Source organism: Aptenodytes forsteri, unplaced genomic scaffold, assembly GCF_000699145.1.
Source record: "Aptenodytes forsteri isolate BGI_AS27 unplaced genomic scaffold, ASM69914v1 Scaffold309, whole genome shotgun sequence".
Lineage (NCBI taxonomy): Eukaryota > Metazoa > Chordata > Aves > Sphenisciformes > Spheniscidae > Aptenodytes > Aptenodytes forsteri.
This window is the reverse complement of record NW_008795857.1, coordinates 5,946,184-5,968,987: the sequence shown is the minus strand read 5'-3', so window position 1 is coordinate 5,968,987 and position 22,804 is coordinate 5,946,184. Positions and strand designations below refer to the sequence as shown.

Genomic DNA, 22,804 nt, shown 5'->3' with positions numbered 1-22,804 from the left:
ATATAGACCACATGGTGCAGCTCCCTTTGAAGGACAGGAAATTCAGGAAAACTTGGCCGTTAATTGAGGTATTATTTATTGTGGGTTCCTGGCCTTGCCTCACGATCTGCTGTGAACGAACACGGTTCTCAGTCACGCTTCTATAATTCAGCATTATTAAAATTAGAAAAACAGACAGCTACAGGAGAAAAAAATTGAAGGTAATGAGATGGGAGGCAGTTGCATAAGCCAGTAAGAACAATTGGCGCTTTGTAGCCTTCGGGCTACCTAATGATTAAAACACACTATTTTGGACAGGCTGATTGGTAGGAGGCATCATCGGAGGGAAATCAAGAGATGGGGATGACCCGGACGCCGGAGGGGGAAAATGTTAATTAGCACTCTAGTTAAGCCAAACTTTGATCCCACTCCTGGTCGCAGCCCAACCGATGAATGTTTTACCACTAACTTGCAGAGACTTAAAAGCAGGCTGGCAGTGAAGACGACAGCATTCGCAGAAGCACAAAGATGAGGTTCATCTGTGTAATTAGAGGGAAGAGTTTGGGTGCAGGCGTAGCTTTTCTAGACTATCGCTTTCAGCCCAGAGAGACAACAAACAACAGCACACTGCTGCTGCTGCACACACAGGTACAAGCCTACAGCTACATGCAAAAAAAGCCCCCACTCAGTCTGAACACACCAAGCGAAATCATCATCCCCGATGTTAGCTCCAGCCCAGAATGAAGCTGCCGAACGATTCTCATTCGGAAGCGCAGAGTTGCCAGGATTGCCATCAGCAGCGACTTGAAGATACCCCACGATGTCCTTTGCCCCTTTTTGGTTGAGCTTGCGCAGCAGGACAAGTCACTGGATGCAGACTTTTTAGGCCTTTGCTCCTCACGAGAAGCACAGCTATCAGAAAGGACCAAAAATATTTCCCGTGTTTCTGTATGTCTCCTCAGATTGCAAGGTTGATTTGTCCTTCTTGATGGATGGGAGCTGGAGCATCGGTAAACGCCGCTTTCAGCTCCAGAAGCAGTTCCTCGGTAACATGGCTCAAGCCCTTGGCATCAGCAGCACTGGTCCTCTGATGGGCATCGTTCAGTACGGGTAAGAGCTTGTCATGCAGCTACTCCCATTGCCACAGGGCACGACTGCACACTCTGGCAGCTGTAGCTCTGCAGCTGACGCGTGCTAAAGGTCTCACTCCAGCTTGCACTCAGGAGCCGAGTAGCACAGAGGAGTCCTACAGCTTTTGTATTGTTGCATGTGAAGCAAGAAACTGACAATTGCTCTCATTTCTTCTTTTAGTGATGACCCTTCCACAGAATTTAACTTAAAAACTTATACCAACTCCAAGGACCTAAGAAATGCCATTGAGAAGATCCCACAGAAAGGTGGACTTTCCAACATTGGTAGGTGATGGGGCTGCTTGCATATCCCCAGCTCAGGGAAGGGTCCAGAGCCTGGGCTGTAGCGAGCCCACACCTCCTTACCGGGTACGGAGGCTATGACCGAACAGTGCTCAGCGCTAGGGCAGGGCTGGTGAGGGGGTACCACTCCCACCGTGACCTGCCTGCATTGGTCCAGGGCGCTGCGAATCCGTCACAAGTGGACAGGATTTACCTTTCTCCTTGTGGGCAGGTCACACTGACGCGTCGGGGATCCTTGCTAACCCAGCTTGTCACTCCCAGCCCCTCTGGGGCACAGGGAGGGGGCAGATGGGGTTCAGCGCAGGAGAGCTCAGGAGGCACTGGCACCAACAGCACCGACCTTCCCTCCTGCTCGCACAGCCACAGAAACCGCTTTCCCCAGCTCATGGCAGGGCTCCAACACTTGAATCAGCCCTCTGATTCATGAGATATTATCAGGCAGAGTGCTTCCAGAGCTGTAACTCATCCTCATCTCCTCTTTTTTTCCAGGGAAGGCACTTTCATTTGTTAACAAAAACTTCTTTTCGGATGCTAATGGAAACCGAGGTGGAGCACCCAATGTGGTTGTAGTGATGGTGGACGGGTGGCCGACCGACCGAGTAGAGGAGGCCTCCAGGCTGGCCAGAGAATCAGGGATCAACATTTTCTTTGTCACTATTGAAGCAGCTGCTGAAAGTGAGAAGCAGAACGTTATGGAACCAAACTTTGTGGACAAGGTACTTACTGGGCTGGGCTCTGGCCGGGAGCTTGGCTCTGACTACATTTTCCAAGCGGTTTCATTCAGGGCATTTCCCTTTCCTTCTTACCACTTACGGTTATTTCTTGTCCTGCTTATACTGTCTCGAGGTCTCCTGTACGAAGAGCCAGTAAGCAATGCTGAAGTCAGAAAGGGGATGAAGTCAGTAAAGTTCTGGTTTGAGGTGCACCATGGAGCAAATGGCTTTTTACTGACTAGACATCGGCACAAACTTGCAGTCGTACTGAGACGAGGTTTTCCAAATATACAGTAGCATGACAAAGCACAATTGCAGCCTGAGCTTTCCACGAGGCTCCCGCTGTGCATCTCCCACTTGGCAACGGCTGAGGAGCCCTGTCAACCTAATGTCAGTGTTGCATTTACAAACAGGTCCCATACATGCAAATATTGGGACACTCCCAACACAGGCATATCCCAGTTGTTTAGCTATACTGGGTAACTGAAACATTTTGTTTCCACTGTTGATCTGATGCAGGTTTTTTTTCTGTTATTTGTTTCTGCTGCTATGGACTTCATGGTAGCTCTTGGAAAAAGAGTAAATCCCTGCCATGTGCAGCAAAAAGAGGACGCAAGCCTTGAACGATTTGTATTTGGCACTACTGGTAGCTGCCTGCTCAGCAGTGCTTCAGGGCAAGCTGGCACCGAGTTACGGCAGGAGGTATCTACCAAGTGCCAGACGAGGCTGGGCTCAGGGAGCAGGGCTGAGTTATCTGGTATTTTCAGAAAACAGATTCCCATCTGAGCCGTGTCACTCTGCTGTGAAATAATCTCCCATGAGTTTCAGAGCTGCTCCAGAGAGCTGCGCTGTCTCCGGTCAGCGTTTCATTGGATTGTAGTCTCATTTGCCTTTAATGTTTTAAAAGGGCAAAGCTACAGTGAGTCTCTACAAACCTGCCGGGGACACGGCAGAAGTGGGAGTAGAGTGGGCTCAGAATAGGAACGTAAAGAGGGAACGGTGACTTGACACCGCTGCATCGTAACACTAAAATAGCAGCAAGACAGTAAGAGCAAACGAGAGCAGGACACAGTGAGGAGCCCAGACTGGTGGGAACTGTGACTCCCTTGGAGCTGTTAGGCTTTATGCAAGTCAAGACCAGGCACCAAGAAAACAGTGCCTCAGTTTTTTAAAACACTCACACACACACAAAGTTTTCAGTTTTTTAAAACACTCACACACACACACACACACAAAGTTGATAGATAAAGCCCGGCTTAACAAAATATTCTTACCCAGAGACCTGAGGCATTAGCATTTAAAAGGCACTAAAGCCAAGGACAATTTGAACCAGCCTGTCCCCACCACTCCCCCTCCCACATTTGGCTGCTCCCACTCCCTCTTCTGTGCATCCCTACTTCCTACCCACACTCACCTGACCCCCACTAACCCTATAGAAGCCTCCCACGGATCTGCTCCCTACACGTATTCCGTTATAAAAATTAACGTTTGGGGTTTTTCACTATTTGGCAGAGCCAGCACAACAGGGAATCTTTATGGGCTTTTTGCATTTTCACCAAAATTGCCTGGGTTTTTTTCTGCTTAGAAGGGTATGAGCCACAGATAACCCAACTTCAGTCTCAGGTTTCAGTTCAAGGTGGTAAGGTTTGTCAGTAGGCAAAACTTTCCTTGTTGCCCTGAACGATGGGAGCTGAAGTTGCCACCTGGCAAACACACAGGTTACCATAATGCCCACTGGAGCCACGCTAACAGCAGCTCTGTGATTTGGATGCTTTCTCTGCAAACAATATAAAACTTATCTAAAGAAGCTTGACGGGTGGCAAACTTGCTTATTACATTTCTTTCACTACTATAATATCAGCTCCCTCCCACAGCTTTTTAAAAAAAGGCAGGAAAAACCGGCTCGTTACACGAGTATCTGTGATGTTACATTGACATCATTTCCCAGGGAAGCAGATGGTGACTGGCGGAGAGGCCGCTTCAGACTCCAGCATTGCTCTTTCCAGGAGTCTATATTTACAGTTTAGCTACATACCCCAGCTGAAACAGGTGGACTGAACTTCCATTGCATTCGTCCTTGTGTTGCCTTGCAGGCAGTGTGCAGGACAAACGGTTTCTATTCCATCAACGTGCCCAGCTGGTTCAGCCTACACAAGGTGGTCCAGCCCTTGGTGAAGCGGGTCTGCGACACTGATCGGCTGGTTTGCAGCAAGACGTGCCTCAATTCAGCTGACGTCGGTTTTGTAATCGACGGCTCCAGCAGCGTCGGCACCGGCAACTTCCGCACGGTCCTCCAGTTTGTAGCCAACATCAGCAAAGAGTTCGAGATTTCAGACACCGACACCCGCATCGGAGCTGTTCAGTATACCTATGAGCAAAGGCTTGAGTTCAGCTTTGACAAGTACAGCACGAAGCAGGACGTGTTGAGTGCTATTAAAAGGATCAGTTACTGGAGTGGTGGGACCAGCACGGGAGCAGCCATCAGCTATGCCTCAGAGCAGCTGTTCAGCAAATCCAAACCCAACAAAAGAAAGATCATGATTCTCATTACAGATGGCAGGTCTTATGATGATGTCAGAGTGCCGGCCATGGCAGCTCACCAAAACGGTAAGCTCTTCTATTGTCAGCTGCTCTTCCTACGTGCCTCAGCATTTATCCAGGTCAGAGAAATGCAGTTTGCTACGATTTGAAGGCACTGGATGGAACTTCAGGAAGGAAGAGTAGCACCTAACCCTGGGGTCTCATCGAGCTCCAAGCAAGACTAGTGTCTATTTAAAATCTGAATGAGGACCTTCCAAAAAAAAAATTCACATAAATCTAGCAAAATGCAGCTACGCATAGGAGATCTCAGGGCATTTCTACTGTCGTAGTAACACATGAAGCCTCCTTTGGCTTTCCAGTCAGGATAATCATACATCTTCCAACACAATTGTAAGACATTTGCATTGGAGCAAGAACCTGTTGTTCAGACCCAGAGCTAGAGCTTTACTATTGTTTAAACTTTTTTGCTGTTGGCAAAAGGTACTTCCAAAGCACAAACTAGGCGTTTCCTCCAATTTGAAAATGCCATTTTTATACAGAGAGAGAGAGAGAGCATTGCAACTCACTGCCCACATTTTTGTGGCCTGGCAACTACGTTTGCAGTATTGGTCTTAAATCAAATTTAAGCAATGACAACTTTTATGCTTGTTCTAAACTCTGGGTTTCTTTCCAGGAGTTATAGCTTACTCCATCGGAGTTGCTTGGGCAGCCCAAGATGAACTGGAAGCCATCGCAACGGACCCTGATAAGGAGCATTCCTTCTTCGTGGATGAATTTGACAACCTCTACCGCTTTGTTAATCAGCTCATCCAAAACATTTGCACAGAATTTAATTCCCAGCCACGGAACTGATGGACTCGAGGAAGGCAGAACCCTCAGGCGCCATGCTGAAGGCACACCAAGTGCCACAGGAGTATTGCCAGACCTCAGTTCAAGAAATACTGGAGGTGTTTTAATCTGGCACTTTCCAGTCAGCAAGGTTGATTGCAGCTCTGTCCCTATGCATGATAACGCTCTGTGTAGATTGTTGATTTTTTTTTTTTTCCCCTTGCAGGCTTCAGAAACTCTGATTTGGATGGATAGTAAAAGAGGCAGTAAACATGGAGGAAATAACTGGACCTGTTTGAAAAGCTGCTTCCAGCAGAGAGGCCCAGCTTGTCTGATTCCCACCTTTGGGCACACACAAGCTCCTTCAAATGTACCACCTGCTTCCTGAAATGGCCAGGTGCCTTCAGGGAGCAGCCACGCTGCTTAGCTGCTATGGCAGAAGCACCTCCATGTGGTACTGCCTGTCAGTCAGCACCCAGGTCAGGATTTTGGGGGGGGGGGGGGGCGGACACGACTCAAATTTGAGTACCATCTTAAAAGCAGGCAGTCTCTCTCGTACAGCTGTCTTGCCAGCAAGTTAAGCTTCAGCTAGTGTAAACTCAAGCATTGAGATTCATCCAAACCCAGAGACTTGGAAAGCAAGCGAGAGGAAAGAGTCAAGCTGTGGGACCCTACAACCGTTTGCCAACCCCAGTAAAGCCCCAAATCCACAAAGCAGCCAACACGCAGGAACTGGAATCTAGTCTCCTACAGCACTGCATTAATACTTGATTTTGAGAAGTGTCTTGTCCCCTTAGCTCACTTGCTCCGCTCTTGCGCGGCTCAAGGCCTGCAGGACCACAGGAGAGCTGCCGGGACAGAGGAGACTCTTTGAGAAAATTGTGGGTTTAAGTTGCTTGCGATCGGAAAAGCGTTTGAGACCCACCACTCTATCATTAAACCACAGCTCAGAACAGCTTACAGCAGTCTCTAGTGTGAGGAGAGCTATGCAAGAGCCATTGACAGGATTTAAGATGGAATTACCTGAAGTTCTGTATTATACTGGGAAAAGCAGTTTTTCGAGCATTTACGGACACCCTCTCCCAAATTTGGGATTGACTTTGTTTTATGGATTGATTTCAAAATGAACCTACTACAGCCCTGGATTATTCAAAACATGCTGTTGTTTCTTAAGTGAACTAGCCATATCACTGGTCAGTAGGGGAGGAGTGACATGTTAAGAAGGTCAAAAGAACTACACTTTCATTAGGAAGCAGCAGTTGCTGGTTATGTTTCCATCCAGTATAATTTAAGAAAACATGTTCATTAAGCAAAGTTATCGAAGGAAAGGGATGGAGTTTCAGAGCCAATAAAAACGTGCGTGTTCATGCACCTTACGGCAATCAAAGCCACACCGTGTCAGGCTTACAGAACTAACAGCAAGAAATTAAAACTCAAATTTCACATCTTACTCACAAACCAGACTTTTAATAGCCTTTATAGTTTTAATAAATAACCATGACCCAGGATGTTTATTATTCACATAAAAACATTAATTGAAGTAAATTGCCATAAGGGAGACAATCTTTTAAATCATTACGTTTGGAAATGTGACTGAAGTAGCTCAAAAATTACCAATGAAGTAAGCACAATGCAAACTAATGAGAACAGCAGATTCTGCATGATGTCCCTGGTGTGGTAACAGAAGCCAGGCTAGGGTCTTCTCAAGGTTATCAAAACCAATCCCGGATGAAACAGTCGTTTTACACAGGGAAGGTTCAGATCTTCCTCTTAGAAGAAACATTCAGTTCCAGCTTTAACTGAACATCATCAATACAATAATGCTACCCAGACAGAAGACGCAAGGCACTGCCAGCTTCCAAAAAAAGCAAAACAAAGACATAAAATATATTTGTATGCAGAGTTTTTAACACTAATCTGTGCTGCTGCACTTCCACAGCAATAGCCTCTTGGCTTGAAAAAAGTAAAGATTAAGGATAGAGAGTTAAGTAGAAGCAGAGCAACCCCTGGTACCCCCCATCTCCTGACCCACCTCCCTCGCTACCGTTCTGCTGAAAGCATCTTTCTCTGTCAACAAGGGACATTACATGGGCTGGACAAATCTCAAACACAAACTGAATTTACTAGGGACTTCAGACACCAGATTTATTGTCTGAAAACCTGTTTGCTTGGGGTTTAAGTTGGGGCTAGCTGAGAAAAAGTCCCAAGTCTTAACTTTTAGCTACTCTTAATATTGTGGCTGAATTTTTAATCCAACAGCTTACCACCGCACATTGTTTTCCATACTGGCCGTACTCTTGCGGCACAGAAGACTGGTACTCTGCAGAGACTCCCCAGTGTTTAGCTTGTGCTCTGCTGAAAGCACAGCACAGACGGCCGGGACATTAGGAACAGTTAGAGCCACATGTGTTCTTTAGGATATGCATTTTAATTTCTTCCAAAAGCTTAAACTTCAAGCAATGACAGTGAGCTTTCAAATGCTCTTTCACAGGGAAGTTGCACAGCTATCTTCTGTGTCAAGCATTTATAAAGGGCACTTCGGGGTTTGTTGTTGTTTAAATGGTTTATCTTAAGTTTACAGAACAACTATGGCGCTCGCTTGCCAATGTGCATTTTTATTAACTTCTCGGGATGACCTTGAAATTGTTGGATCGCAAAGTGTGAAAGTGGTTTAATGTTTAATCCGACTCATCTAAACTTAGATGTCCTATTCATAAACACTGTAAACTTAAGCGTAAGCCTCAGAACTTGTAAGAATACACCCTTCCATTAACAAAAGCAAGTGAGTGGATCAGCACACAACACACTCCTCTTAACCTTTACCCTTCATAGCAATCAAGATACTTGCCATCTACTAAAGTCTCTAAGTAGTGTTTTATTAAAAAACAAGATAACTTACGTATAAATCTTCATAAACGTTCAAGGGGGTGTATTTGTTTGAAGAAAGCAGCAGAACTCCTTCTGTAACATATACAAGCTATTTTGAGCTTATCAATGCAAGTTGCTATATCTTTTGCAATAAAATTGTCCCAAAGGCATATGCACTACATGTCATCTCGTATGTGGTTAAAAAATAAACACCAAATATGGTCCATGCTATTTTAGTTTCTGAAACGCAGATGAGGTTCTTACCAGATTACGGAAGACCCAGCAAGGTTGGTAAAGCCCCAGGTGCTTCAATGTCATCTTTTTACATGCTCAGCTGAAAAAAAGCCTGAAAGTGAGCTAGCAGAGGAACAAGCACCAAATTACCTATCAGAGGAATCAGCCATTGAAGCAGAGCCTAATGGCTGAAAGGCATCAAAATCATATGTACTTTCCCAAGACTGCAAGATCACATCTTATTTGGAACTAGACTTCTTTTGGAAGCTGAAAAAAAATTAACACGGTCTCTATACACTTTCTAGATGCAGGGCTGAATCAAAGAAGATCTAGATGTCCAGACGCTTGATACTGGGCCGCTTAGTTTCAGATGCCTGACCACTGGATACATAGCCAAAAGGGGGTTGTCTGATCACCCTCTTCCTAGGAAATAAGCATCTTTGCACTCAGGAGTTGGGCCGGTGGCTTATTACTGCTCAGCAATCACAGTGCAGAACACCCACCTGGAAATAAATACCAACGTCCATGCCCTGAAAGCCATGGGGGAGCTCTATGACAGCACCTCTTGCCTCTAACTCCAGCATTAGCTACTCACATTCTGGGTGAACAACCAAAGTTCAAGTCAAAGTTCAACCATCTCTTCAGAGAGAGGTACCTCAAACCCCTGTTTCCCAGCACTATCTTACCTTGCTGGTCCAGAGGTGGGACACTCAGCACCTCTGCTGTCACTGCCACCCTGCACAGAAGGCATCGCCTGCTGCGTACGCCCTCTTGCTCCTCAGCTGCTGCCACTTCGCTGGTTCAGCGAGAGGAGGGTTTCCTCACAGCAGCTGCTGAATTTTGCTTTCCTGACAGGCAGGCAGACGAGTTTCCCCTTCCTCCTCACGTTCCTCCCCCCATGGCTCTCCAGCACACGAGGGGAACCGTTCCAGTAACCAGGAAAAAGTCTGGGGTTAAGCATCCAGGCAAGACCAACCCAATCTAAATGTCCTTAGTGGATTTAACACCCTACCTGTAAACTCCACAGAAAATTATCCACGTTATCTACTTTACAAGTCAAAGCAAGCAGTAAATACCAGAAATATTACCTAGACACCAAACACTGTCAGTCTTCTGTGGTATATATACCTTAAATTACTTCATGGTTGAACAAAGTCACTCTATCATTCTTCTAGTTATCTTTCTCTGCCCATCAGCAACATTATGGAAACAACTTGGTCCCTTTTCTTTCCATTCCCATCTCAGTTTGAGAAGTCTTAGACAGGCCATCTACATTTGCTAAATCACCTACATATTGAAAACATTGCAAGTGTACATCTATATAGCCGAGTGCCTCAAATTCCTCAAAGTAGTCCTTTTTTTTCCTTGTTAAAAACTTCAACTGGGGGGGTATCGCAGGTTTTAGCACTGCATCAGCTACATCACTCACAATCAGCTGTCAGTCATACTGAACAGCAAGAGAAGCAAGTGTTATTTTCCTTAACACCAGTTTAACCCTGCCTCTGATTTCTAATAAAAACTGATAATGCAGCTCAAGAACTCCAACACTCCCTCATAGAAATGACTTCTTTTTAAGCACAAAGAGAAACGGTAGTTAAAAGTTTCACCACATGGCCAAAGAGAATATGCTCACTTTGCTCACACCCAAATCATTACGGGGACACGTCTTGTTCATAGGCAAACCCATAAGGATGTTAGGAAGGCCTCCCATGTGGCAAGGTCACTCCTATATTGCTTGTGAAATCTTCTTTCTCCCTACTTCAGGAGTCTTCTACTGACCCTCCCTGGAGGAAGAACACTGGGGCGAATGCAACTGTATTGTCATTTCATAAAGCAATTCCTCCTTTCCTGTGAGGAAGGAAGATGAGTAGGACTCAATCAGAAGGCTTATTTTACCTACCGTGGAGAGGAGATGAGAACTTCACTTATCCCACCTACAAGCTCAGGAAAAAAACAAAACCAAACGGTGGACTCGCTAACAAGTTGTTCTGCTCAGTTCTGTGTAGGTTCCCATACCACCCCCTCAACAGTGCCGTTCTGAGCATCTTCCCGTAGCAACGCGACTACCATCTGTGATGTGTGGTTTGCTCTCCCTCATCCTCTCCTCTCCCCAAGGGCAGAACCGTGCGCTTATTTTTATGTTAGATGAATGTTCTCCCCAGGAAGCGCACCGTGCCTCGCTGCGATCAACGCACCGCTGATAAGACCAGCTCCTGCACAACGGCACCGTACCCACTCCGCATGTCCATTCACCCCGTGAAGGTGCTGGGGACTGTGTGCCCGAGTGCCCGGAAAGACGTAGGGTGCCAACAGTGCCAAGGTGGCAAAGCAGTACAAAACCAAGACATACGGAGAACAGAAGAACTGAGACGCTACTGTGAACGGTAACGCTTTGCACAGTTCAAAAGGAAGTTTGCATGAAGTTACCTCATGGCCCTCCAGACGCATGTCTGCTTGTCCTAGTCTGAGTGCACTTCCCCCTCCTAGTACACACATCTTGTGATAAACCGCAGAATTATGAACACAATACAAAATGTTGAAAAATAGTATTTATTAGCACCCAATTTACATAATTATATGGTACAAATGACACTTACTTGCCGCTGTAACATTAAATAAAGCTGCTCTTAAAAACCATTGCTTATTTCTGGAAGTCCATGTGATTTTGCTCAGCACAGAATGCGGGTACAGTATACAGCTACCCCACTTCACTACTGTCATACCAATACAAATACCTGCATGGTTACCTCAATGTGGTCTCATTTTAAACGGCACACTAACATAAGCAGATCTATATAATTTTAATGACAAAATATTTACTTGACTTATTCAGGCAAGTGAATATAGCTTTAAATATAACCTATGCAAGAAGTTTCACAAAATAGGAATTGCAGTGAAAAAGAGAAAATTCAGGGCTGCAGTTGAGAAGCTCAAAAATATACTGGCATATTTCAAAATAATCTCCCTCTGAATTTTCTATCTTTGCCATTTTTTCTATCTTTGCCATTTTAGATTTTCATCCAGGATTTTAAAATATTGAATTTTAGTAGGAAGTTTAATATTAAAGTGTTTGAAGAAGCATTTTCATTTAAAGCAAAAATTTATACTTTTTATAATAAATGCTTATCAAATCTTTGGAGAACGAATCACTTTTTCACTTTTCTCATGTCCCATGATTAAGAAGCCTTTCCGCAATCACGAAATACATGAAATTTATGGATCCTTACTCCCAAGAAAACTATTTCCTTCACAAGTTAGAAAACAGAATTTCTCACTTAAATTAACATTCACTTTTGTACAACAGTAGCATTTAAACAAGGTAATTTGGTGGTACCGAAATTCTGACACAGCCTTGTACTGAGCCATACACAAACTGACAAGCAGACTATTACTCAACAAGTATGTATTTCTCATTTGGACCCACCACTTTGCAAGACGCTTGAAGCCCAACATTGTTTCAAAGTAGTCATTCAAAACTGGCGTGCAAAATCATAACCTCAGCATAATTCTGAAGGGGAGTCTTAATTTCCTTTAGCTGTTTATATATCAGTCACAGTAGCCTTTTCATATCAACTATCTGTCATGGAAGTGACCCAAAACAGAAGAGGAGAAACTGTAATCGCTAACATTTAAGTGGTTATCACCTGTGGTATCTTCTCCGAAAGAGAACTGTCAGGTAACTCTAAGTTCAATAGCTATTCTTGTAGAGAGGAAAAAAAAGTATATTAATATAAACAACAATAAAACAAATCCAAACTACGGTCCACAAGGCAAAGAAATTTGTCTGGAATTTTTTTTTTTTTTTAACCTGACAGTTTCTTTTAAAAGAAACCAGTTGAAGATACTTATACGAAATACAATGCAGGTAGTTGATATGCTGACAAATGTCAACAGAAAATCTTACAGCAACAATAGTCTTCTCATCACGGATTTTCTTCTACGACTTTTTTCAGCTGCATGATTCAAGGAAAACATAGCACAAGACCACTTTTCAGTCTGCTTGGGCTATAAAGGTACAAGAAATTATTAGCTAACATGCTCGGTTTGCATTTCCAGAAAAAGTGCTAACACATATGAGACAGTTTTCAAAACCTATGCATGTTTGTAAATGTCTGGCTGCAAGGAAACAATTCTAGGAGCCATACGTCTGAAAACAAGCTACATTCAAAAAGCACTACCTTGATGACAGGAAGAATAAAAAAATAAATTCTTAATGGAAAAATATTAGCTTGAAGTCCATCATTTATCCCTTATACAATGGTTTTGGCTGCTTTTAGTAAGTAATCAAAAAAAAAAGAAAATATTTGGCTTGGCAACAAGTTATTCCTTCCCTTTCAGAATAGTACCAATCCAGCTGCATAAATCTTTCCTCAACGTCTCAGTCTAATACGCTGGTGAGAGGACCAAGGATTCCTTGAAATGGCAAGGAAGTAATTTTGGGAGCCTGCAATGCAAACTGAGGAAATGCAAGTAGACTGGGCTTGAGGACCGCGTCAACACAAGGCTTTGACCAGCTTAAAAAACACACGTGCAGGCACGGTTTAAATGGGGGTGTGATCTCCCAGGATCACAACATGGCTTGGCAGCATGAGCAGGGCAAAACTAGTTTAACACACAATACCACAACCCAGACTCAGTCAGGAAGAAAGTTGGGCTAAAAAGCATATATTATTATTAAATGCCTTTTTAGTTCAGCCATAGTTTGGATTTTGTTATCCAGAAACAAATCTCTCCTGACAATGAACCAGTTGAGACCCACAGCTTCTACTATTCAACTGGATTTACACCTTCTGTAGTGGAATTCAGATTCTCCAAAACATCTTAAATGATACAGCACTTCATAAGTTTTCACAACTGACTATAGAGCAGCAAAATTAAGTCAGCAGGTGGGGTAAGAGATAATTCAGTAGGATTAAATTAACTGGGAATAAGGAGGTACAAATCAGCCTTTTGGTGGTGGGAGGGGTAGGGCTGAAGCTGACACCCCACCCCACCCCACCCCCCTTCAAAAAACACTCTAAGAGAAAATCAATAGTTCTTTATGAAATTTACCCTGCAATGAGAGTCCACTGCAGATGGGATTTTAAGATTCTAAGAAAATATAACCTAAAGGAGGATTTAGGTGAGAAGGTAAAAATCAGATATCAAAAGGATAGATAACGTGCACAACAGGTATGTTCATTAGCACAGGCAGAGACATCATTTTGAAGGTCTTACTTCCCACCATCCTCCCTCCTGGGATTAGTCCCACCAGCTGAACAAGAGCACTTGCCCGAGCAAGGACTATTTACACAAACATCATCCTAGTCCGCCCCCCCACTTCCCAGGTGTTTGTTCATTTGCTTTGCTGTATGTAATACTATCTTTTACAATATGGGTTATTTCTTGTAAAACACCCCCTATATAACTGGATGGGTTAACACTGTGTTTTCCATCAGTTTCTCTGCTGCTGAGCAGAAGCACTGCGGGGGTTTTGACTAGCAGTTTACAGGCCATTCGTTTCAGTAATGGTGTTCGTCTCTAAGCTTAAAGACACGGATGATGAAAGAGTCAAGACTGTTCACCTATTGTAACCCTCTTCAGCTGAATGCATTATCAGATTTAGACAAAATATTCCCAATGCCTTCACGTCCTTACGGAAAAAGAGAGCTTCCTGAAACATCTGAGTAGTTTTTTCAGGGAAGTCTTTGCCTTCTCTCTGTCACTGAATACTAACAGCTACGCTGAGCATCCCAACGATGCTCACCAACAGCAGATGCCCAAGAAAACTCAAACTACTGTGTCAAAGATTGCAACATCTTATACAAACCAATTTACCATATGTAAATGGTTTACTATCATATTCTGATTTCTTCATTCTTAACAGCGTAGTACAAAACAATTTCCACTAAACATTCACAAACTTCAGAGTGTTTTTAAATGCTATATTACAAGCAGCAGCATGTTTTCACAGTTTTTTCCATTAATCTTATCAGCTCACCCATCAGAAAGCTGAAAGACATATCTGCTAAGTGAGTCACAATTAGCTGGAACCACCGGTCCCATTCACATCTCGTTTGTATGAGAAAGTACTGAAGGAGTATTTTTTTTTTACAGAATGGGATATTTAATGTGAAGTGAGTCATACAGATGACACTGTATGTAATATACCTTAAATATGTAGATTATGTCTGAAGAAAAGAAAAGGAAAGAAAAATGAGAAACAAGCCTAAAATTCTATTCTGCTTCCCAAATTTTGTGGCTTTGGTTCAATACTAACGGATATCATGAGACAAAGTCTTAGTCCTGCAATTTTGTTTTTAAATAATTGTTTATCCGGCAGCAAAAGAGTAGTCCCACTACCGTGTCTGAGGAACTTATCTTTGCATAACTGGGTCCCCAACATGAAGACTATGTTAACAGAAGAGGAAGTTCTGTTCTTGGAATTTAAATAATAAGCTATTACAAATCTTTACTAACGGATATCATGAGACAAAGTCTTAGTCCTGCAATTTTGTTTTTAAATAATTGTTTATCCGGCAGCAAAAGAGTAGTCCCACTACCGTGTCTGAGGAACTTATCTTTGCATAACTGGGTCCCCAACATGAAGACTATGTTAACAGAAGAGGAAGTTCTGTTCTTGGAATTTAAATAATAAGCTATTACAAATCTCCTGCCACCTCCTCATCTAAAGTGACTTAGTTTTGAAATTTGAGCAATCTCCACCTTTTACTTTGACACAAGAGTTCATAATTTGGAATCTGGATATATACTAGATTTTATCCTTCATATAACCTGCAGCCAATGGACAAATGAATAAATCTGAAGAATCATTATGGGAAAGCCTCGCTAAACTTGCTACTCTAACCTTTTAATGTTTTCCTTTGTGATGCCATCAGGCTAAACTCCGCACTGCGCCCCAGCCCAATTCTCCCAAGATGACACCAGTCACACCGAGGGCACGTTGGTTCTGGCCATTTAACCTACTATCTATCCCCTACAGAGTTCAGCAAATGGTCTCCCTGCTTCCCTCGCTGTTCAGCACACAATCCAAATGACCGCTACCTACAGATCTTCAAAGTAAAAATACAAATGATCGCATTTGAAGATACTCCCACGCTGCAGAAATTACTCGTGTTAGACTGCAAGCCTGATGCTTCAGCAAAGAGGGCTCCAAGGAGAACACTGCTACAGCCTCTTGCCGTACAGGCACAGGGACAGCCACAATGGCTGCATTTTCTTCCTTACCTCAACCCACGTTACTAGGTTGTACTAGGTTTACTAGGTGTTTCACACAGGTGTCAAGTAGGCTCCCTAGGACAGTCTGCAAAGACACTGCCAAACCACAGCCTGCAAATGCTTCCAAATACACGTCCTGAGAAGCATTAAAAAAACCCAAAACTTGCTTATCTGATGGTTATGCCCGCTTTTTAGTTTTTTGTTTCCTTTGGGATGGACTAACACTTCTGCCAATCAAACACTACTCAAATGACACACCAGTTTATGGAAAATTGCTGCTCCCCCAAATTACATTGTTGAAACATGGGGAAAGGGGACATATCTGTGATCAAACAGGTGTACTGAAAAAGGTGGTTTAAGTCCTTTATCTCTTACACATTCACTCAAAAGGACAAGTTTCTGGTTACTTTAAATTCACAACTGCAAAATGGTGTTGTATGACCTAATCACAAAACTGTATGGTGAACATCACACACTTACCCAAACATATTACATATGGGACTGCTTTAATGTAACATTATTTGAAAACATACGGCCTAAAAAATAACCTACAGTATGTTGCATATAGTTGTACAGACTTCTTGCTAAAGAACATATTTTATCAAAATAAAGATCCCAAAATATTCATCGTGTGATTTTCTTACAAGTAATAAAATCTTTTACTTGGTATGTCAAAAGTTTTCTCTGTGAGGCACAAAAATAAATGCAGACATTAGGATTTTGTAAGAGTGAAGAAAATGTTTTCCACAACATAATTATATCTAGAGCTTCTTCCAGGCTACTCGAAATCATTTTGTGCAAGTGTTTTGGTAACTGAATCAAATATGTGAAAGCAAACAGCACAGTGAAGCAAATTAGAAATAAAAATGAGAGTATTTAAAACTAGTGGACCAATTTTCAACATACGGAAGGACTGAAAATTCTCCCATTAAATTAGTTAGTAAACTCAAAATCAGTAGCACAGGCTAACATACACGAAAGATTATATGAGTTAACCATTAAAAAATGTACCATGTAAATTAGATATGGGAAAAATAGTAATGGTAAAATGCCATGTACTGATGTTGCACAAAAATGCTTTTTTGCAAGAATAAGCCTTAGGTCCGGTTTTGTTTACATTTTCAACAGATGTATGTAACACATTAATGAAAGTTACCAATTACATTGAACCAGGTAGAACTGCACATAAAAGGGAAAAAATAAAAATAATTTAGTGCCCGCAGAGATCAGAAGTTCAAAGCTTACAAAACCCAGAATAATCATGAAACAGGAATTAAGTATCTAGCTGCAAAAGAATCATAACAACATACTGAAAGCGAAGAAGAAACTTGAGAAGCAGCAACGCTCAAAGTTATTTAAAACAGTTGTCAGAAATAAAGAAATATGATTTGGGTTTCTGAGACACTAACCAGAAGACCAGAAGTTTGGTCTTCCTACACAAAAGCATGTTGTTACAGAGGAAAATACCAAACAAACAAAACCCACACTTAACAGGTGACCTTCAGACTAAGTCCAACAAATCATGCATGTGGAATGGTGTTGTGGGCACCAAGATATGGAGAACTGAGCTAAAAAGCTGAAAACAAGAAAAAGTTGTGTAAAAAGAGCAGACTAAAAAACAGTTTGAAGAAAGTGGAAAGGAATGGAAATATACAGCTAGAACCAGCGCGTGCATGCAGGTTCCAAATTACAAAGATGAGGAATGTGTAAAATGGCACAAAACATGGCTTGGAATACTGGCATGAAGTTACAAAAAAGAACTGCTAACCATCATGTAAATCCTCCTGTCAGTGAGACGCAACCATTGAAATAATCTTCTAAAGGAAGCCTAATTGTTTAGAACATATATAAAACCTCACTGGCCAAGACAATATTAAAATGCACAAGTCTACAACCCTGCTTTAGCAAGCAGATGGACTAGATAACCTAAATAATTTTTTCATCCCTAACTCCTATGATGATGTTCAGAAGATCTGACAGGCTCATGCACAATACCCTGCAGTCCTACAAGTATGTGAGCAAGTACAGTAAAAGACATTGACATCAATTATGAAGACCAGCAAAAAAATATATATACTCCACAACCTCTTTGTAAGGCTACATTTGTTTTGTTTTTTAAAGGCACCTCATCCTCTAGCTATTGCCAGCTTTTAAAAAAAAAAAAATCACTTTTCAGTTAGAGCAAGAGCTCAATAGTGAGAAGGAAACATCTTTCAATTCACATTTGAACAGCCACTTCTTACATTCCAATTGTAATCAGAATGACAGTCTTTAAAAACAAGCATGCCAGCCTATTAGTTCTATGTACAGCAATTTAAACAACTGTAACTACATATTGTATTGTGTAAGCAAAAGCACAACATTCATTTCATACTCACACCATTATCCTTTGTATACACAAACTCAAGAGAACTCTTAATACTAAAACATTAAAATGCACCCATGGAGTCTTCCCTTACTAGACACATTTAATACATGTTTACAATATATATACACATATATAATATACATAACTTTTAGAATTTTTCAAATAAATCTTTGTCATTTCCTCTTCAAAAAGAAATAAAATAATGACACTGAAAGACCATGAGTCAAGTACACAGAACTCACAAAGTTGAATGCTCAGTTTTGCAGCCAAGTTTCCCCCCTTCCATCATAACCAAAACACTTTATAAAAACTAAATAATCTGAATTACTATTGTAGTCATCTGTTTCACGGTCAAAGTTCTAATCTTATCTATGGAAATATATTGCATATCAATATCATGAAGTGACATATCTGAATATTCTGAGCAATAAAAGGTATTCCAGGATATTTTAGCCGTAAATATAATGTGTTGCAGGCTCAAACAGCACAGGTCAGCCTTTTATTCTAAATAATATAGTTGATGTAAAGTCTGAGATCAGCTTCAAATGTGGTCCCATCCCCAAATGCCACTCTAAAAACAACACAGTCAAACCCTATGTTGATATCTTTCAATGATTCCTTTTTAAAAAGTGTCAGTTTAAAGGTAAAGATTTATTTATCAGTTTCCAGTCTTAACCTCAGGCTGGTATGTGGAAGAGTTGCGCTGGGTTCTTTCCTACTTGCATGAGCACCAGAAATCATCTCCAGCAGAAATTCTGCCTTCCATTCCCATTAGAGGAAAACACCAACTTCGGGCTTATGAGCAGTAATAACTCTGATGATGACATATAATAGAAAAGAATCCACTCACCTTCCTTTAAGAAGGGGTAAAAAGACTAAAAGATAGGATTAAAAGTTACTTGTCATTCAAATCATCAGAGAAGCTCTGAACAGATAAACAAAGCACATCTGTTGAGTAATTACAAGAAGCACTCGTTCTTCGGGTAACCTAATCAACGGCACGATACACCCAGTGAAGCGGGTAAGTTTAAAAGTTCAACAAATGGTGAAGTTGGGAAATACCTCTAGAAGTAGCAGAATCTCTGGAACTGATGGAACTTTGTATAGTTCCCACCTATTGCACTAGCAGGACTCATACAAAGCATCAGGTATAGGTTTAATCTTCAAAATAAGTATTTCACTGTTATCCTTAATGCCCAGAATGATACCCTTTTTAGCAGGAACCGAAAGAGGAGATGAACGTTTGATAGTTAAATTGTAGGACAGCTTCTTTGGAAAGCTTTGTGATAATTTCTTGTGCCAGATCTCCAAGAATAAACAGCATTATAAATCTGAATAAGTTAATCTGCTACTACAGTATATACAGACTGCTTCAGTCTGTTGTTAATTGGGACTAGACTAAAGGCTCAGCTTCTAGCCACACACTAATACAGTATTTAAAAAATTATATAAATTTTTTTTGCAAACTAAATATTTACTGTATAACACAGAAGATGTAACAAAAAATTTTACCGCATTTTAATTTATGTTAGTAATTTGCTTTCCTTTAACTGCATTTATCTTAGGCTAGCAGCCAGGTGGCTGAGATTAACTATCTGCTACTGCTCTCTGAACAAGCTCTACTTTATTAATACCAAAGGGATGACTAAGTGCCTCTCACATGACACAGTAATGAGCATGCGAACTGACACTTTTTTCCAGGTGATTTATAAGTACATTACAATTCCTCAAAGAGAAGCATCCTAGGCAGTTTCCCTCTTTTCCTACTCCCTGATGCAATTAGACCCCTTCTTTCCAGTACTCCATTTTATTAATAGAGACTACATAGACCTAGTTTCACCCAAGGCCTGCCTGGACGAAAATTCACACCCTCTGAAATAAAAGCATTTCTTTTGTTTTTTAACTATTTGAAACTGAGAGTTTCCAAGCTCTCAGCACCAGCTGAGCTCACAGAAACCAGAACAAACGTCAATTTAGAAAACAGCACCCTGCAAAACTAAACACTTACAAACATTCTCTGAATTATAGGGCAGGATAAGAAGACTCATACCCTCCTCTTCTCTTTTGTGCAGCTGGTTGAATATGTACAGAGCTAGAGTTGAAAGGGAAGCACTCTGTCATACAAACACTTTAGCCAGGGCATCTGCTCCTGCACTGGCAATATAACATTTGGAGGGGTGGAATGCCACATCATGAATGGACTCATCAAATTTTTTGCGATGAGCAGTAAATTCTTGGATGCAGGTCTTGCTTTCAAGATTCCACAAGCGAATCGAACAGTCATGACCTAAAGAAAGGGGAAACAGTTTTCTTTATAATTCTCATGTTTGCCACCATCATGAGAAAAAGAAAATGAAATCTGAATGTACTTACTGCCAGACATCAAATACAAGCCATTAGGATCAACAGCTAAACTTGTAACTGCATCTAAGTGAGCTACCATGGAGTGAATCAGTTTTCCTTTGAAAGAAAAGATTTATTTAGGTTATTTTCTGCAATTCACTTTGTTTTCTGTATTCACTGCTTAAACCCTACCACAGCTCATATTATAAATACAAAATCTTGTCCCATGACTGAATCATTAAAATTACGCAAGAAGTCATTCTTTTAACGTTTAGAGTCTCAGGAGAGCCACAGTACCAATATCACCAACTTTGTTAGACCTTTGTTTTATGTGTGCAAAACCACCGTGAAGCTGCAATCACCGTGCATTTTAAATATCTGCCCCTTAAGTGAATTAAGCAAGTTCAGGAATAAGATCTTGACTAGGAAGGAGGACAGGCGCTGAGTATACTAAAAAGCAATGAATATAAACTACATAAGAATATGAGATAATTTTAGTTAACTCAGAGGGAATTAATGTTCTATTTCAGCTTATTATAATTACAATAATGATTTCATGTTAAAAAAAAAGAAATCATGAGTCAAATGTGGGGGTTTTTCTTGCAGAAGATAATAAAACAAAAAAAAAAAAGAGCAGCTGTTTCCTCTACTGTTTATTACAGAACTATGTCATCAAACAAATCAGCTATTTTCAGCTTTTTCCTCAGCTTCCATTGGGTCCTTTCACCTCTTATTTAACATACATCTGGGGAATAACAAACTTAACAAGAATATTGAGAGATCTCAATTTAACTTTTAAGACAGTGTGACCTGGAAGCAGAGAAGTCACAAACTGGAGATTATCAAGATTCACAGTCAGAATACCAGATTAATACTACCATTCCTATCAAAAAGTCCTTTAAAACCAAAGAGATTTATAATTACACATCTCAGTGCCACTCTCACTACAAATTAGAAAAAGTATTATAAGCTGTCCAGCTGTTTCTGCAGAAGCGAGAGATTTGGAGAAATACAGTGGATCAAATTGAGAACGATGCCTACAAGGGAACTTCTACCTCCAAGCCATCAGGCAGAGGTCTTGGAGGCACTAAAGGAGTGCCAGAGCTTCCTGCCCTCAGATCAAAATAATGTGACAACACAATAGAAGAAACATGAACATAAGCACGTGAACATTTTAAAAAAAAGCTTCCTTTTATGTTAAATATTTATAACCTCCGTACGTAAGGCATTTTAAAAGAACGGACAGAGAATGATGCAGAGGTTCCTTATCACTGTGCCAATGAAGTTTTAACTGGGCTGGCAATCTTTGGGCTCTACTGGTGATGAGAGATTTCTGTTTCAGAGGATATACAATTCTTAACATCCCTCAGCATTTATGTGAATACTATTAATCATAATGAAATTCTGTTTATGTTTTATGTTATACAACCACTATGACTAGGACCTGCTGAAAAGATGCATACCTGTATTGTTGTCGTAGAATTTGATGTGTCTGTCTTCATGAGCAGTGATACTAATTGGAAGAGTTGGATGGCTGATGACTCTGTTTATCTGACAGGAGGAACTGACTGCTAAGAAAAAACCCACACATATCAATACATGTAAATTGCTAAGTTCTTGAAAGATTGCTACTAAGAAATAGACATGTAATCAATCTCATCTGCAAAATAATTCTTACCTTTCTATAATGGAAACTCTCAACTAGCACCTTATGTAATGTGGTTTACTCTAAAATACTTTCCAAATTACACACACACAGAGGCATACATAAACCACATGTATGAGTGTGAATACAAACAAATAAGGTCCAACTTTTGGCCACAGTTTTAGATGGGCACATCAGGCAAGAATGTGAAGCCAAAAACTGAGTGAAAATATCTTTTTTGCACTTCCCCACCTCCACATTCCTTCTCTGGTCAAGCCAAACTTTCTTCATAACATACAGACAGTACAGGAAAGTTAATGTTGCAGGCAGTATGTTTCCAAGCAAACAGGATCCTGTGCCCTCAACCTTACAGAGCAAAACCCACCTACTATTATTTGATATACATAGATTAAAATTCTTATTGAAGAAAAGAATGATAAACTATTCATAGGAGACCTATTTTCCTAGCCCTCAAGAATCTTGAAATATCATATTTATACACACACACAAAAAAGTGTATAGGATTTTTTTTGATTAGAAATCTAAGCATTGCTGTGATGCACAGACTAGTGCAAGAGTGGTCTTAAGAGGCATAGATTACCACAAAAACACAAATAGCCACTCCACAGAACAT

At 41.2% G+C, this 22,804-nt stretch overlaps 2 protein-coding genes across 2 annotated transcripts in view; one reads left to right on the top strand and one right to left on the bottom strand.

The window, feature by feature from the left end:
• The window catches only part of VIT (vitrin), a 42,197-nt gene extending 36,679 nt beyond the window's left edge, over positions 1–5,518 (top strand). The window contains exons 14-18 of the mRNA XM_009283793.1: positions 942–1,089; positions 1,291–1,394; positions 1,902–2,128; positions 4,219–4,732; positions 5,340–5,518. Coding sequence (XP_009282068.1) covers positions 942–1,089; positions 1,291–1,394; positions 1,902–2,128; positions 4,219–4,732; positions 5,340–5,518 — 1,172 coding nt within the window. The remainder of the gene's footprint in view (positions 1–941; positions 1,090–1,290; positions 1,395–1,901; positions 2,129–4,218; positions 4,733–5,339) is intronic.
• A 10,787-nt stretch (positions 5,519–16,305) lies between these two features.
• The window catches only part of STRN (striatin), a 56,453-nt gene continuing 49,954 nt past the window's right edge, over positions 16,306–22,804 (bottom strand). Inside the window, exons 17-19 of the mRNA XM_019473247.1 lie at positions 21,989–22,096; positions 20,556–20,642; positions 16,306–20,469 (exon numbers count right to left, since the gene is read on the bottom strand). Coding sequence (XP_019328792.1) covers positions 20,300–20,469; positions 20,556–20,642; positions 21,989–22,096 — 365 coding nt within the window. The 3' untranslated portion in view covers positions 16,306–20,299. The remainder of the gene's footprint in view (positions 20,470–20,555; positions 20,643–21,988; positions 22,097–22,804) is intronic.